This window comes from Rousettus aegyptiacus, unplaced genomic scaffold (assembly GCF_014176215.1).
Source record: "Rousettus aegyptiacus isolate mRouAeg1 unplaced genomic scaffold, mRouAeg1.p scaffold_m13_p_16, whole genome shotgun sequence".
Classification (NCBI taxonomy): domain Eukaryota; kingdom Metazoa; phylum Chordata; class Mammalia; order Chiroptera; family Pteropodidae; genus Rousettus; species Rousettus aegyptiacus.
Genome location: NW_023416291.1, coordinates 32,854,150 through 32,870,265, shown reverse-complemented (window position 1 = coordinate 32,870,265; position 16,116 = coordinate 32,854,150). Strand labels below are relative to the sequence as shown.

Here is a 16,116-nt window from a genome sequence, read left to right as displayed (position 1 = left end):
AGGCACTGTTCCGAGCACCAAGGACACAGCAGTGAAAAAAGAAAAAACATCTCTGCCAAGGTGGCACTGACATTCAAGTGGGGGAGACAGTAAAATACGGTGATAGAATGGGGAAAATTAGGGAGGGCTGTCTGAGGAGGCAACCTGAGAGAAAACCATGTGTGTGTTGGCAGGTGAAAGGTAGACAGAACAGCTAGTGCAAAGGCCCTAAGGCAGAGATAAGCTTGGCTTATTAAGGACCAGAGACCCCTGCATCTGGAGCAGGATGAACGAGAAGGCTGGTATAGGCAGATGAGGATAGGGAATTGAGGAGGCGAGATCCTACAAGGCCTTGTGAGCTGCAGAGAGGTGTTTGGCTTTGTTCTGAGTATGACAGAAAACCCGTAGAAAGCTTTTAACATTCACTTTTTCACTCCACAAACTTTATTGAGCATCTGTTCCATCCAGGCACTGTTTTAGATACCAGGGGTACAGCATTGAACTAAACAGACAAAAATCCCTGCCCTCATGGAAATGACCTTCACATCAGCAGGGAAAGACAAGAAATATGATTTTTTAAATTCAAAAATGTACTGTATAATAGTGATAAATGTTCAGGAGAGATATAAAATGGGGACAGTGAGAGAAGAAATCATTTTAAGCAGGGTAATCTCATTAATGGTTCACCTACAAAGAAGGAGGAAAGTGTGAGGGTGCCGAAGCCCTCGGACCAGGTTCAGGCAAGAAACAGCTCACTCTGGGGATGAGTCCTCTTCATGCTGGTGAGTCTGGCCTACACATCCCAGGTAGGAGGCCTAAGTGGGCAAGAGCTGGGTCATGTCACTCACTGCTGTCTGAGAGGCAGGACCACAGCCTCCCTCATTTGTAAACTAGGCTGCCCCATTGTTTGTTATTAGGCATCGATGAGGCAGAATGTATCTGAGTCTGTGAAAGATGTCCTATGATGCTGGAAAGTCACTGTCACAAACTCAAAAGAGGTCTTACCCAAGGCAGAGATCTCAGAGAGGCAGTGGCCAAAAGGTGATGAACTCTCCGTGCACCACTAGCAATGCTCCAAGATCATTTGCTATGGAAACACTATGCATGGGAGCCATTCTCATCCCTGAGCGAATCTTTGCTCAGAGCCAATTCCTGGTAAGCTCTAGGGAGAAAAATATATTTTTTTTGTGAAAACTTTTCTTCTCCTACCTCATTTACATAAGGCAATAACAGTAAAACGGTGTTAATAGACATATTAAGATATAATTCACATGATGATAATAGCACAAAGAAGGATGTAGAAAACAGAGCTACATAGGAGCAAAGCTTTTGTAGGATACTGAAATTAATTTAGTATTAATCCAAACTAGATTACAAAAAGTAAAGATGTTCATTGTAATCCTTAGGGAAACTACTAAGAAAATAACTTTAAAATATAATAAAAGAAAAAACAAGAGAATTAAAATGGTGCACTGGAAAATATCTAACACAAAAGGCAGCCATGACGGATGAATAGGAGAACAAGAACAACAAGAAAGGCAAATAGATAATAAATAGCAAAATGGCAGAAATAAATCCTACTGTCTCAGCAATTACATTAAATGTAAAGGGATTAAACCACTTAACTATATACTTTAGAAAGGTGAATTGTATGATATATGAATTACATATCAAGAAATCTGTAACTTAAAAAAATTCTCCATCCTTTTGCATACTCAAGTTTTTCTCCTATGCTCCCCCTACACTGATTTTTAAAATGCAGTAGTGGTCTCATTTTTATTTATCTGTGGCACTCACTGCTTTTTGAAGAGAGATTGATAATGAAAGATTTGGGAAGCCCCCATCATCCTGATTCCTTTCTCCTTCATTTTATTTTTCACACTAGTTGTCAATGATTTTAGTTCTAAGTACCCGAATGAGATGACATGACCTGCCTTCTCATGCAACTGTCTTGTTTTGTAAATTATTTTGTGTAAGAAAACCTAAAATGTTCACAAAAGATAACTCATGCAAAGAAACCCCCATATACCCATCGCCTAGATACAGCAATCACCAAAATTTTCACATTGTTTCATTATCCTTTCCTCCTCCTTGAATTTAAGACAAATCTTAATGTCATTTTCCTCCTTTACTCTTCAGTACACATCTTCAAAATGTATAAATGTGTTTTGACAACCCTAATGGCATTATTACACATGACTGAATGTGTGTGTCTCCCCTAAATTCATATGTTGAAACCTAGCCCCCCAAGGTGATGGTATTAGAAGGTGCAGCCTTTGGTGGGTAATTAGGTCATGAGGATGGGGCCCTCATGAATGGGATTAGTGCCCTTATAAAAGATACTCCAGAGAGCTCCCTTGGTCCTTTTGCCCTGTTAGGGCACAGTGAAAAAACAGCTATCTGTGAACCAAGAAAGTGGTCCTCATCACTGCGTCTGGTGGCCCTTGATCTTGAACTTCCTAGCCTCTAGAGCTGTGAGGAATAAATCTCTGTCATTTATAAAATACCTGGTCTATGATATTCTGTTATTGCAGCCCAAATGAACTAAAACAACAGCTAAGACAATTAGCAGTGATTCCTTTTCATCACCTGACACCCAGGCCATCACCAAATTTTCCTAATTGGCTCAAAAATGTCTTTTACTTTTAGTTTCTTTGAATTGAGATCCAAACAAGGTCCATACATCAGGTCCAATTGTCATGTCTCCTGTATCCCTTTTATGCAAATCCAGTAATTATAAAATTAGAGCATTCTTTAGAATCCTCTGGAAGTCCTATTAAAGAACAGGTGTCTCTCTTCCCACCCCAGCTCTGACTCAGGAATCTGCATTCCTGACAAGTTCCCAGGCAATGCTGCTAGCACGGCAAATATACTTTGAGAACTGCTGCTTCAGATTCGTCCTCCTCTTCCCCAACTCTGTCCACCTTTGATTTGTTGCAGGAAGAGTGTGGAACACTGGGAATTCCACACCTTCTAGATTTGCTGCTGCTGCTCTATGGTGCCTTTACCTGTTCCTCTCTCTCCCATATTTCCTTGTTTTCACTTATTCTCAGCCCTTGCTGTACTTTAGAACCCCCTTGGAGCTTTAGCAAAGTACTCAAGTCTGTACCCCATTGTTACCAAGCAAGAGCTCACCACCTGATGTGCACAGAAGCCAACGCTATAGCATCAGGTTTTTAGAAAAGAAAAAAGCGCTTATTTTTTGCAAGGTCGACCGGCATGGAGACAGGAGGCAAGGCTCAAATCTAACTCCCCAATCCAGGGTTCGGGGCAATTTTTAAGGAGTTTTAACACTACATCTTACTGGACAACAGACCTTTCACTTCTGAAAGGGTTTCAGTGTTCAGGTTCCGGTCATGCCCCAGTCCTTTGTTTGAGGGAAACAGTTAAGGGTTCATAGATGTTACTGTTAAGTGGTGTATCCAAGATTTAAACTTTGGTACTGGGTCTCATTAGAAAAAGGATATTACCAGTTTGATCTGGTTCTGCTGTTATACCATTTCCCCATCTTCTGATTTAATTGGACTGGGCTGTGGCCTGGGCATGGGGATTTATAACATTTATCTGGATGATTCTAAGGGTGACCATGGTCACTGCTAAGAATCAATAATCCAAGGGTTTATTGATCTAAATGACCATAGCAGCCTGAATCAATTCTTTCATTGAGGATTGTACACAATAGTTTATCTAATTTATTCACCTTTTTTGGGGAGATTTTGAGGAGAATAAAATGGGCACATGCCATAATTGCTGTTGCTGCAATCATCTCCCACTGCTAGAAAACACACCTAGTTTTATTTGGAACCAGCCTCCCTCTCAGATTCCTGTCACTAAACCAGGAGGGGTGGGCATGTAATTCCAGCTAGCCAATCAGCACGTTCCATCTGTCTGACCTCAGTCACTGGTTCATGCGTGGGCACATGATCCCAACCAGCCAATCAACACATTCCATCTCTCTGATGGCAGTTATTGGTTAGGACCCAAGCTGACCAAGAGACCAGGTTTTGGGATTTTAGCTAGAGTGACCAGGAGAGAGCAGCTCCCCACAAACTCAGCTGATTCAGAGGGGGCCACCTCATGGGGGTGAGGTTGCAGAGTGAAGGCATGAAGAGCAGAGTTGAGAATCCATGGACCTAGCTCACTCTTGCGCTCTGTAGTTCATACATTCACTTGACAAACATCAATCCAGTGCCTGTCTATATATGACAGAAATAAACTGTTTTACTCACAACACTTTTGACACCGAGTGTGTGGGGTTTTTCCACAGCAAGCAATTCTCTGTGGCCATAGTCCTATAGTTCAATACTGATACAACTACCCAGAGTTCACATCAGAAGCCACAGGATTAAGAGCTCAGTCCCACAGGACTGCCCCCATTTCAGATGCCAGTCGCAAGTATCGGGGGTCCCCAGATGAGCCACACTTCTGTCTGACTTGGCTACAAAGTGAGAAGGTTCCTGCCATCCTCCCTCACTTTCCGGTTTGATAACTGGAATAATTCACAGAACTCAGGTAAGCACTTCACTTGATACAACAGGGCACCTCTCTGGGTGTGCCACCCTCCCAGCACCTCAATGTGTTCACCCATTGTTTAGGGTTTTCATGGAGGTTTCATTCCATAGGCATGACTGATCAAATCAATGGCCTTTGGTGATTTACTCAATCTCCTGCCCCTCTCCCCTCCTCAGAGGTCAGGAGGCTGGGCTGAAAGTGCCAACCTTCTGAACATGGCTTGGTATTTCTATCCTGAAACTACTTAGCCACCATGCAGTACTCTTATTAGCATACAAAAGACCCTCTTAGCATTCTGGAGATTCCCTGGGTTTTAGATGTGTGCCAGGAAACAGGAAGAGGACCATGTATTTCTTTTTTATTGTATCAAACATGAAGAGCTGGGTGTGGTGGTGGGTAAAAAAAATCCCTGCATTCAAGAAGCTAACATTACAGTGAAGACACTTAATTTAAATGAATAAATTGTATAGTATTTTAGATTCTAGGGGCTACAGGGAGGGGGACACAGGGAAAGAGACATCAGAAATGCTGGGAGAAGGGTTGAGCAACTAAATGGAGGGGTAGGGAGCACAGATGAAATTTGTGAAAAGACCTGAAAAGGGGAAGCGAGGAGAGCCGTGTGACTATATCTAGGGTAAGAAGATTCCAGGCAGAGGAAACAACTAATGCAAAGGCCATGAGACAGGGGCCCGGCGTGTTCACACAGCAACAAGGCCAATGTGACTGGAGCAAACCAAATGTAGGGGGCCAGTGGAAAGAAGAGAGGAAAGGGAGGTGCTGAGTCAGATCATGCAGAACCTTGCAGGTTACAGGGAGAACTTTGGTTTTACTCCTAGTCAGGCGGGAGCCATGGAAGGTTCTGAGCAGACTAGACCAGACTAGGGTGTGCACAGGCACCCCCTGGCTGCTGTGGGGAGGACAGATATCCCTAGCAAGATTAGTTGGGGCAGCATCATTCTCCATGTCTCTTGCACAGAGGAATTTTCTAGGGTCAAGGTGGTGGCCGCGAGTCGCAGCTAGACACAGCCCCAGGCCTGAGCCTCCCTGGCCTAATCTGAGATCTGCTGCATCACACATGGCCCTCAACCACCTGCTTGGCTGTCATCCAATCGCCCTCTTCCTAGAAATCGCATTTCACTAATGGAAGTAAAAGAACAACTGCATCTGGGCACAACGGCTTTAATTGTCTTCTTTTCTTGTGGAGAAAAGTGCATGTCTTTCCAAGTGGAGATCAGGGGAACCACATCCAGGATAGAAATGAGCAGGTCCAGAGCTCGCTCCATAGTGCGTTTGCGATCGTGCAGAAGCCAGTTAGTGGAGCTTGCACTTCAACAGAGACCAAATTTCACCCCTTACTTGTTTTTCTAAGTAGGAGAGGAAGACACTGGAATATGATTCCAAGAGATGCCAAAAAAAGAAAAAAGAAAAGAAAAAAACCAGAACCCCAAAACATGGTGGCCACAGCAATTTCCCACCAAAATCCCTGGGGAAAGACGAATTGCTAAAAGCAAATGGTAATAAGGGACAGCAGGACCCAGCCTCAGGTGACTGCTCCAGACCCCAATCTCCCTGGAGCTGGGAGGTGGTTTTCCCATAGCCTTTGGTTTTTGTTTGTAAACTAAACAACCCTCAATTCCCCACAGTGATCTGTGAGGACATCAGTTTCTGTTTCCCAGAGATGATTTTGAATTAAACCTCCTCCCAAACATTATAAAATAAAAACTTCCATTATATATTTTTTTAAACAATCTACATTATCCCTGTCTTGAGAGAACCCAAAAGCAGTTGTCTCAGTTGCTATGTGAAGCTGAACTGTTGAAAAATTTTGTGTAAACAGAAAGCTTAGGCCAGGTCAGGTCCAATGCTGGTTTCATCACATATGCAGTAACAGTTGGCTCGTCCCTCAGGTAACAGCTCTCTGACCCACCATTTTTTCTAGCAGCAGTTTAGGGAAAATGGACTGGCCAAGTGTGTCTTGACAGGCCATGGTACATTTTAAGAAGCTTTTTTCTTAGCTAATTTAATTTCATTTTTTTATGTTAAAGCAACTAACATTTTTGACTCCCACCCCAAACATTCAGATCCTAGCACTTTGTTTCCAGGAGCATGTCTGTTTCACTTCAGTCATCTGATTTGTTGGCAGACAAAGATATCCTCACTTTGAAGCCCTAAGGGCAGACCCTGGTAAGGGGTAAATAGGGCCCTCTAGAAATAAATTCAATCTACAGCTTCTATGAAGGTAAGAGCTATGTTAAACTTGAACCAAGCCTTCCCCGTGCCCCAAAGGAGGCTGAGATCTTTAAGGCTACAGGTCATTTTGCCAGCAGGGGTTATGAGAGTGGAAATGGGAACACAAGCCATCCGCTTAGGCCATCCTCACAGTGTCTGTCAAGTTACGGGGTATCAGTTAGAGTTCAAGAACAGAAACAGGTGCCATGCCAACTAAAGTTTAGACTGCGGTGGGCAGGACGGGCTGCTGAGCTGGGGGGTCAGGGGATGTGATGATGTAGATCCCCAAACTGCACATAATCTCCCAACAGAAGCCCCCAGCCTCAACCAGGGGCCAATCCCAGGCCATCCCCCATCTGTCTACCACTCCCAAGCTGTATCATAAAGTGCATGTGGCAATTGCAATTATACAACCCTACCTTCTTGCCTGTCCAGCTCAAACCCAAAACATTCCTTAGAGTGACTCCTCCATTAGCAGAAAATGTCTCATCACTGGGCCCCACCAATGACATGGCTCAGGAAATGGACACTGGGTACTGAGTCTTCACTGTGGGAGGAGCCCAAGTCCTTACATCAAAACGTCGACTGCAGGCACAGGTTATAGAAACATTGCTTAATTTCCTTTTCTAGCAGGATGTAAGATGTGGCAAGACCTTGCTTAAAACATCACCAGCCAAATGGGCCCCAAGGAGGCAGGTCTGGGTGGGAGGGCCTGGGCTCTAGGCTCTGAGATTAACTCCTGCACAATGCCTTGAGCACGAAGGCCAGGGCTGGCTGATTCTCTGCCTGGCTAGATATGGTACATAGTTCCAGAATTATGGTACATAAGTCAAAACAGAGTTATGGGTGATGTAGAGTTCTGGGGAAACTCAGAAGGCACTTCCGGGGTCCCTGAAGCCAGGGGTCTTCTGACTCCTTACCCCTCGACAATGAGAAAAGCTCCTTTAATACTGCTTTCACAGACAGGATCCACAGGTCAGAAGGAAGAGTCTGCCTGGGTCAGTCACCTCCTTGCTGTGGAGCCTTGAGGTTGGAGGAAGTTTGTGGGCAGGATCAGGACCAGACCAGGGGACCCTGAGCAAAGAGCCACCTTCCAAATCTCTAAGGATGAACTCTGAGAACCCACATGGCATGAGAAAGACAAACCATCTTCAGCCAGCTGGTGAACTCCAGACAATGCCCAGCACAGAATGGACGTGGACAACAGATCTAACCCAGAAGGCACTCTAGAAGCCCCTCTACTAAGCAACCCCCATTCAAACGCTTGAAAAGCAGCAAGCTCATGTACGTCAACATCCCTAGACCCTGCCTCTGATGCACAGTCCCCAGAGTCTGGAGCTGCTCGGGCAGGCTTGTGGCCATGGCAAGAGAATGAGCCATGCAGAAGAGGGGGGGGGGCAGCTGATAGCTGGCAAGGGAGAAGGGGTCACCCTGGGCTTGGAAACAGTCCTTGTGGCTCATGCCTCAGTCACAGTCCAAGCTGAGGTAGGAGGGGGTGGGCAGGGGTTGGGGACCATGCCTAGCAGCTGCAGCCACTGGACTGGGAGGGTGGGGCATCTCCCAAGGTCGGGCTTTTCCCATTGCTTCCAGGGCTGGAGCTGGGTTCCAGGGACTCGTTCATCTTCTCGCAGATGATATCCACTAGGCGCTCGAAGACCTGCTTTACATTGATGTTCTCCTTGGCGCTGGCCTCGAAGAACTCGAAACCTAGACAGACATAGGTGGGGACACCCATGAGACTCTGAGAGGCAAAGCCTGGGCTGTGGCATCATCCAAATCTGGGTGCTAAAGCCTGTTATGCAGCTGTGGGATTCTGGCTGAATGCCTTAGTCTCAAAGCCTCAGTCTGCTCATCTATAAAATGGGAATCATGATGATAAAAACCTGTGGCAGCAGCCCTGATCTGAACTATCCTAAGAATCTCTTTGTCCCAAGGCAATGTCCGCAACAGTCTAGGCAGCATCATTCTGGTGCCTAGAGGGCACGAGGCACCCATAGGTGGCTGCGGCTGAGCTTCCCCCGACTGTACTGCATACAAAGGTACGGCAAAGATGTCCACAAAGCTAGTTGTTGATATGGACTTTTGAAATGGAGCCAAGTACTTCACATGTTCTGGAAAATGCACTCTGGACCAAAGAAAACACAGCTGAAGACTGGCTTCAGTCTGGGGGACCACCAGTTTGCAACTGGGCAGGCGGATAACGGTGGGTTTCCCAGTGTTCGTGGAGAGCATGTGATGTGCAGGGTTCCTGGCCTACAGAATGCACTAAAAATGGTGGTAATAATAATATAATTAATTTAGCAAGTGCTTACATCTTACTATGTGGCAGGTACTTTTCTAAGTGCTTTACATAAATTAATGCATTTAATGGTGTTCTGAGGTTCATCCTATTATAACCCATTTTATAGATGAGGAAACCAAAGCACAAAGAGGAAAAGTCATTGATCTGAATATACACAGGTAACACATGGCAGAGCCAGGATTCACACCCAGGCTGCCTGGCTTGAATAACAATAAATATTAAATAAATATTTTAAATGTAAATTAATAAATAGTAATACATATTCCTATTGTACCATCTTGAGCCTTGGTGGGGAAGGCAGGCTGGCTGACTCTTTCTGGGGAGAGAGTATGAAAGGCAGTTTCGAGTATTTTCTTAGAATCATAGCGACCATCATAACGTGTTTGTCCTCCCAAAGGTGGAAGATGGTACAAATGCTTTGGGGACTTGCCCAAGGTCCCTTGCTACAAAAAATGTCCCATCAACCTGTAATGTAAGAGTGTATATGATGATCCTTCTTGCACCCCTAAAAGGTTGATTCAGGATATGCTTACAGGGAACTAGCTGTCTCTGAGAGGTCTCCAATGTGTCCCCACCTGCCACACATGCCAAAGTGGGCCAGAAATTCAAACACCCACCCACCGTACTATACACACAGCAGGGTAAATGGGCCTCTACCCTGGCACTTGTCAAGCTGCACTATAAAAATGTAATTGTAATTAAATAGTTAAGACTGTAATGATCCGTTTCCTATCTGTCTCTGCTACTAGAACGTCAACTCCAAGAGGGCAGGATTCCCATCTGCCTTGATCACTGTGCAGCCAGTGCCAGGCACAGAGCAGGCGCTCAGAACTACTTGCTGAATGAGTAGGTGGGTGGATGGATGGATGGACGGACGGAAGGACAGATGGATGGATGAATTAATTAATGACAGAGGCAGGGCACGAACTCAGATCTTCTACTCTGAGCCTACAGATATCAGTGTCATCCCACCGTCTTCTTGGGTAAATCTGGCATTTTCTTATCTGTGTGTGGCTCTGACTCATATAATCTGAGTTCTTTTTGTTTTAATACTTTTTTTCTGATTATAAATATCTGCTGGAGAAGCTGGAAACTGTTGAAAAATATCAAGTCATGTATAAACTATTTATAACCTCATCACTCATAAGTGATTGCTATTGATATTTTGATATTTAGCTTTCTACTTTAATACAAATATACGATTGTCGGAGTTGGGTTTATAGGGAGGGGTGTGTGTGTGTGTATGCACATGTGTGCGTGTATATGTGGTTTTCTTACAAAATTGGAATCGAATTCTATCACCTGCTTTGTACTCCAGTATCTTAAACTTAATGGCAGGGCAGGAATCCCCTCTTACCCCAGTCACCAGGTATTCTCTGCCAGAAGGTATGGGCAAATATTCCAGCACACAACTGGGTTGTAGGCTGATTTTACCATTTCCAGGCAAATTGGGGATTTGGGCTCCCCAGCACACCTGGAAATGGGACCCAGACTGCAATTCCCAGAAAATACAGGGGACAGAGGAGCAAGTTAAATGACACCATGAGGGAGCAGAGCCAAACCTCAAATGCAAGACATTCTATAGAACAAAGAAAGACCAGGTTTCTCCAACAAATCGGTAGCAAGAGGAAAGAGAAAGGGGACCATTGTAGTCCAGGGGTCCATGAGATTTCTCTATTAAGGGCCAGACTGTAAATATTTGAGGCTTTGTGGGCCTTATGGCTCTTAGAGTTTTATATGCAAGCATCAACAACAGTTCACAATCACGCCAGTTAACACTTAGATGAAACCTACACAGATGCCTCTGTTATACCTGCTTCTCGTGTCGCAACTCACTTAACCTTCATGACAGCTGGATGACGTGGGGCTGCTATCATCCCCATTTGATACACGAGGAAGTGCATGCCCAGAGAGCTGGCATCACCAGGACAAGATCACAAAGCGATCGAAAAATAATGAGTTAATGTTCAATCGATACCAGCATTTGCTTATTTAATCTAACAGCCCTATGAAGTAAATACCATTTTCACCTGTTCCCTAGGTAGAGCAATAGAAGCACAGAGAAAGGAGGCAGTGTGCCCTAAGTAACACAGCAATGGATTGCAGACTGGGATCCTAGTTCCAGAGTCTGGGTCCTTAACACGCACTCCCTACAGTAGCTATATCACCTCCCAGAAGAAAGTCCCGGGAGAGCCTAGAATACTAGAATACTCAGGACAAGATTTTTTTGACCTTAAATTTTCAATAGGTAATTCATTTGCCTGATTCAAAAAGATAAGACTGAAAAGTTCCCCTCTAAGTGCCTGGCCTCCCAGTTCTGAAACACACAGGTCACTGCTGTTACTAGATTCTTCTGTACCCTTCCAGAATTCATTTAGGCTATATTCCTATTCTCATCTTTTTCATACACTAATGCAGGTGTTGGCAAACTTTGAGGTACAGGCCAAATCTGGCCCATCACCTATTTCCGTAGATCAAGTTTTCCTGGCAGACAGTCATGCTCATCCATTGTTGTATTGTCTACGGCTGGTTTCAGGCAGAGCTGTATATCTGCGACAGAGACTCTATGTCCAAAAATATGTCCTATCTGGCTCTTTAAGCAAATGTTTGCTGCCCCCTGGCCTAAAGGAGGCAGCCATACCCACTATTCTGTGGTTTACTTTTCCCACTTAACCATCTATCCCAGAAATCTTGCCATAACATAAAGAATGCCCTTCTCCTTTTTCATAGTTGGATAGTATTCTACTATGTAAATACACTTTACGTTTTGCAGCTTCCTCCACTGTGAGCCATCTGGGAGGTTGTCAGAGTTTCTCTGCTGCTAACAGTACTACGATTTGATATACTTGCTACTTCCCACATGGGTGAGGATGTTACCAGCTACGATTTGGCTGAGTCTGGACTCCCAGAGCAGCAGTCAGGGAGGAGAGATCTGTGGGTGAATCCCCTGGAATTAAATGGATAAGGTGGCACACATGTGGGCAGAGTCTCAGAGAGCAAAGGGTTGGTGACTGTGGTTGACCTGGGACCTGAGCGAGGGGATGGAGGTTTGAGTCTGGGAGACCTAGGGCCTGTGGCCCAGGTTGGGCACTAACCAAGGTCATCGGCGAGCCTCCGTCCATCCTCAGCAGGTATGACACGCTCATCCTCCAGGTCACACTTGTTCCCCACGAGAATGACCTGAGCATTGTCCCAGGAATAGGTCTTGATCTGTGTAGCCCTATGGAGTTTGAGGGCTGTTAGGCTAGAGATTTGGGGGTCAGGGGAGAAGGCAAAGGTCAGGGGGTCAGTGGTGAGCCAGTACTTACCAGTCCTGCACAGCGGTGAAGGACTCCTGGTTGGCAATGTCATACATGAGCAGGAAGCCCATGGCTCCTCGGTAGTATGCTGTGGTGATCGTACGGTAGCGCTCCTGGCCCGCTGTGTCCTGGGGAAACTGCAGGGTCAGCCGGCTAGAAGCCACCCTGTCCCCTACCCCACCCCTGCAGAGCCCTGTCTGAGGAAGGCACTGCCCTGTGCTTGCAGTCCCGGCCCAACAGGCAAGACGTGGACCGGCTTATACATGCTCTGGCCTGATGGGAGAAACATGGACTTGCCAGCAGTCTCTAGTCTGAATGTAGAAATACGGGCCTGCCTGCATGATCTCCAGTCTGATGGGAGAGACAAGGTCCTGCCCTTGAGGAGCTCCCAGTCAGAGGAGTCAGTGGCCTCTCACAGACTTAAGAGCCTCTTTGACCTCATGTCCAAGAATCAACTTAATGAACACAAACAACCAGCTGGGTCAGAGGATATCTTCTTGATGCAGACACCCTGGTGCTTGTTTCCATGACAATCATTACCAGAAGCTGTGTTGGGAGGAGGGCAGTGGCTCTGACACCAGGCAGGCTCAGTGGGGGCCTCTGGACTTGCACCTGAGATGGTACCCAAACCAGACTTCTCACTGCCGTGGGTCAGCACTGCCTCCCCCTCGGATCTCATGGGGCAAGGCATACCCCCTCACCCTGATGAATTCACCTCATAGATAATACACCCTGCTCTTTATGCCTATCCCACGCCCTCTCCCTGACTCTGGGCCCCTCTCCCGCAGCCATACACCCTTGCATGGACTTTCCTGGAGGAACCCTAGGCCCTCCCCAGCTTCAGACCCACAGATAGCGACCCGGCCCACCCAGATCTGCAGCTTGATCCTCTTGTCATGGCGGTAGACAGTCTTGACCTTGAAGTCGATGCCCACAGTGCTGACGAAGGCAGGTGTGAAGGAGTCATCCGCATAGCGGAACAGGAAGGATGTCTTGCCCACACTGCTGTTGCCAATGAGCAGAAGCTTGAACATGTAGTCGAAGTTCTGGTCCGCTGCATCCCGTGGGCCTGGCAGGGGGTCTCCAGCTGATGCCATCTTGACAGGGAGCCTCCTGGGGGGAGGCCTGGAGCCCTGCAGGGAAATAAAATACCAGTCGCAGCTCCAATGTATATATCGGACCTGAGTTCAAACTCTGGCTCTGCCACCTGGAAGCCAAGTTACCCTGGATGCTCTGTCCTCCTCTGGAAAATAAGGATGTTTGTCAAATGCAAGGGCCCGGGGTTGAGGATGCACCGGGTGCCTCTTCTAGCTATTGAGGAACCAGACTCAGCAGAAGGTGCTGGTGTGGACTTTGCCCCCTGGTGAGCAGCTGGTGTGGCCCAGGTGTAAGCTGCACACCGCCCCCCCCCCCAGCTGAATAGAACCCCACCTGGCCTGTTGACTTTGGCAGGTGTCAGCCACCACCAGGGGGCCTGCCCTGCCTCCACCTAATCCTAGTTTAACTCCCTCCCTGACCTCCATGGGGAGGGGGTTTTCAGTGGATCCAGCTCAGGTTTAAGCCTAGCTCTGCCTCCGAATGTATACTTCTACATTCTGTTTGTCAAAGGGGACAGGCCCATATTGCTCTGGGTAGAGCTGACTCACCCCAGCCCACAGAGGCTGGGTGGCCATCCTCAGATGGAAGGAAACCAGCCCGGACACTTAATAATCAAGAACCCCACGGCCAGGATCACCACATCCCTCCACCCTTCGTCCTGTTTTTCCTGGCTCTGTCCCTATAGTGGGGCTTCTTCATCTGGGTCCAGGACACCCCCTCAAACAGCATGGCCTTCCTGAGTCTCAGTTTCCCCAGCTGTCTATGGCTGCTTCCTGAGCTGTACCGGGAGGTTCCAGAAGGCCTGGGTGAATGGAGGGCAGGCACATCCGCAGAGGAAACCCTGGCAAAGCTTTCTCAACTGCCTGTGGGGCTTTTTTTCCATCTTAAAGGAGGGCACAACTGGCCCTGCTTTCCTGCCCCGCCCTCAGCCCCACCCCGTGTTCCGGGAGAACGAGTTTGAGGAGAGGAAGACAAGAGACAGGAAGCCTTTCCCCAAGCTGGGCAGGGCTGCCAGGCTGGGGCCCTCGCTCCACCCCCAGCCCACCTGTCATCTGGCCCCACCTATTTCTGACCATCTGCTGACCGCCCCTCACGCCTGGCACTAGGTGAGGGTCCAGGGATACGGCCCTGTTTCCCTTCGCTGGACTTGGGGCGCCCCAGCTAGTGCAGGGGCGCTCAAGAGCTTCCTCCCATCACCATATGGTCCCCTCTCGTGTTCCCAGCTGGGCTCTCGGCCCCGCCCGCGCCCCATTAACGTGCCCGGATGAGTCCAGTTGGGCGAGGGCGAGGCAAGACGCGGTCCCCGCCGCCCGGCTTTGTTACCCGGGTCCTCCCCCGAAACCCCTGTCCCTCCAGACCTGTTGAGATGCGGCGGTGCAGGGTGGCGTGCGCTCCCTCCGAGAGGGTCTGCTCGCGGGGGGTCGCTGCCTGTGGGGATTCCGCCTCCGAACTCTTCGCGGCCTGCTGTGGGCTGCGACCCCCAACCCGCAGCCGTCAGCCCGCAGCCACCCGGATCCCGCGCCGGCTCCGCCCAGGCAGGGGAGGAGGGGCCGCTCCCAGGGGAGGGGGCGGGGCAGAGTCCGGGGCGGGGCACGTAGAAAGTTGGGATGGGGTGCTGGCGCGCGGGAGGTGGCGGGGGAGTGCACCGGTCTACAGTTCGACCTCAACAGCAAACTTTACATTTTCCCTAATTAACTATGGAGCTCCTACTACGTGCAGAGCGGTTAAGAGAGGATTCTGGAGCTGGGTTTGAATCCTCGATCCACCGCTTTCCAGCCCTGTGACTTTGGATGTGTTACTTAACTTCTCTGGGCTTCGGCTTCCCCTACCAAGTGGTTGATATCAAGTGGTTGATAACAAGAGTCTCCACCTCATAGGGTTAAATGTGGGTCCCGATGTGAATTAGTGTTTGTAAATTGCAGCGCCTAACCCTAAAGTGGGCTAGGTCCCTTTGTGAAATACTCTTAATGGCCCTTAGAATTAATCCCTCTTTTACAGATAAGGAAACAGAAGCTCAGAGAGGGACAGCCCTTTGTCTGAAGTCACACAGTAAGGAAATTTGGCACATACAGTCCCAGCTGAGGGCCTGGAGTTTTCTTCAAGCCAGCAGGAGAGCATCTGCAGTTACAACAGCTCAGGCTTTCCTGGTGTTCAAATTCCAACAACTCCACCTGAAGCCACTCACTGAGCTTCTCTGAGCCTCATTGCTTCATGGAATCAGCAGGTGCCTCTAAGGACTTCCATGAGAATGATTGGAGATGACATGCAGTCAGGAAGGGCTGGCACATGTTCAGTAACAAGCAGCCCCGAAGCTTCCATGGTAGCTAACACCCAAGGTTTGCTTCTCACTCACATTGTTCATTGTGGTGAAGGGAAAATGTGGCAAATCATGCACTGGTTTGTACAGTAGTCCTCCTTACCTGTGGTTTCCTTTCTATGGTTATAGTTACCTGCAGACAACCATGGTCTGAAAATATTAAATGGAAAATTCCAAAAATAAACAATTCATGTTTAAAATTGTGCATCATTCTGAATAGCTTGATGGAATCTTGTACAATCTTGCTCCATCCCACATGAACGTGAATCCCCTATGTCCAGCATATCCACACTGTGGATGCTCCCCATTCATTTATCACTTACTAGCCATCTCAGCTATCAGATTAACTATCATGATATCACAGTGCTTGTGGTCAAGTA

At 47.6% G+C, this 16,116-nt stretch overlaps 1 protein-coding gene across 2 annotated transcripts; it reads right to left on the bottom strand.

Moving 5' to 3' along the window:
- Positions 1-4,834: 4,834 nt before the first annotated feature.
- RAB3D (RAB3D, member RAS oncogene family) lies at positions 4,835-14,944 on the bottom strand. 2 transcript variants are annotated; one of them, XM_016153630.2, is made up of 5 exons: positions 14,778-14,944; positions 13,191-13,454; positions 12,331-12,449; positions 12,118-12,242; positions 4,835-8,427 (listed from the first exon to the last, which is right to left on the bottom strand). In XM_016153630.2, exons 2-5 carry the CDS (start codon positions 13,416-13,418, stop codon positions 8,240-8,242), a joined length of 660 nt encoding a protein of 219 aa, XP_016009116.1. In that variant the 5' UTR covers positions 13,419-13,454; positions 14,778-14,944; the 3' UTR covers positions 4,835-8,239. The 2 variants fall into 2 exon arrangements, with proteins under 2 accessions (XP_016009116.1, XP_016009115.1); XM_016153629.2 differs by lacking the exon at positions 12,118-12,242 and having other exon boundaries at positions 14,778-14,907.
- Between the last annotated feature and the right edge of the window lie 1,172 nt (positions 14,945-16,116).

Excerpts from the sequence above, each read along its gene's own strand:
- RAB3D (XM_016153630.2), bottom strand. The coding sequence starts at position 13,418 with ATGGCATCAGCTGGAGACCCCCTGCCAGGCCCACGGGATGCAGCGGAC. Across the intron at positions 12,243-12,330 it reads TTCACCGCTGTGCAGGACTG|GGCTACACAGATCAAGACCT; the intron begins GTAAGTACTGGC and ends CAAACTCCATAG. Across the intron at positions 8,428-12,117 it reads GAGGCTCGCCGATGACCTTG|GTTTCGAGTTCTTCGAGGCC; the intron begins GTTAGTGCCCAA and ends ATGTCTGTCTAG.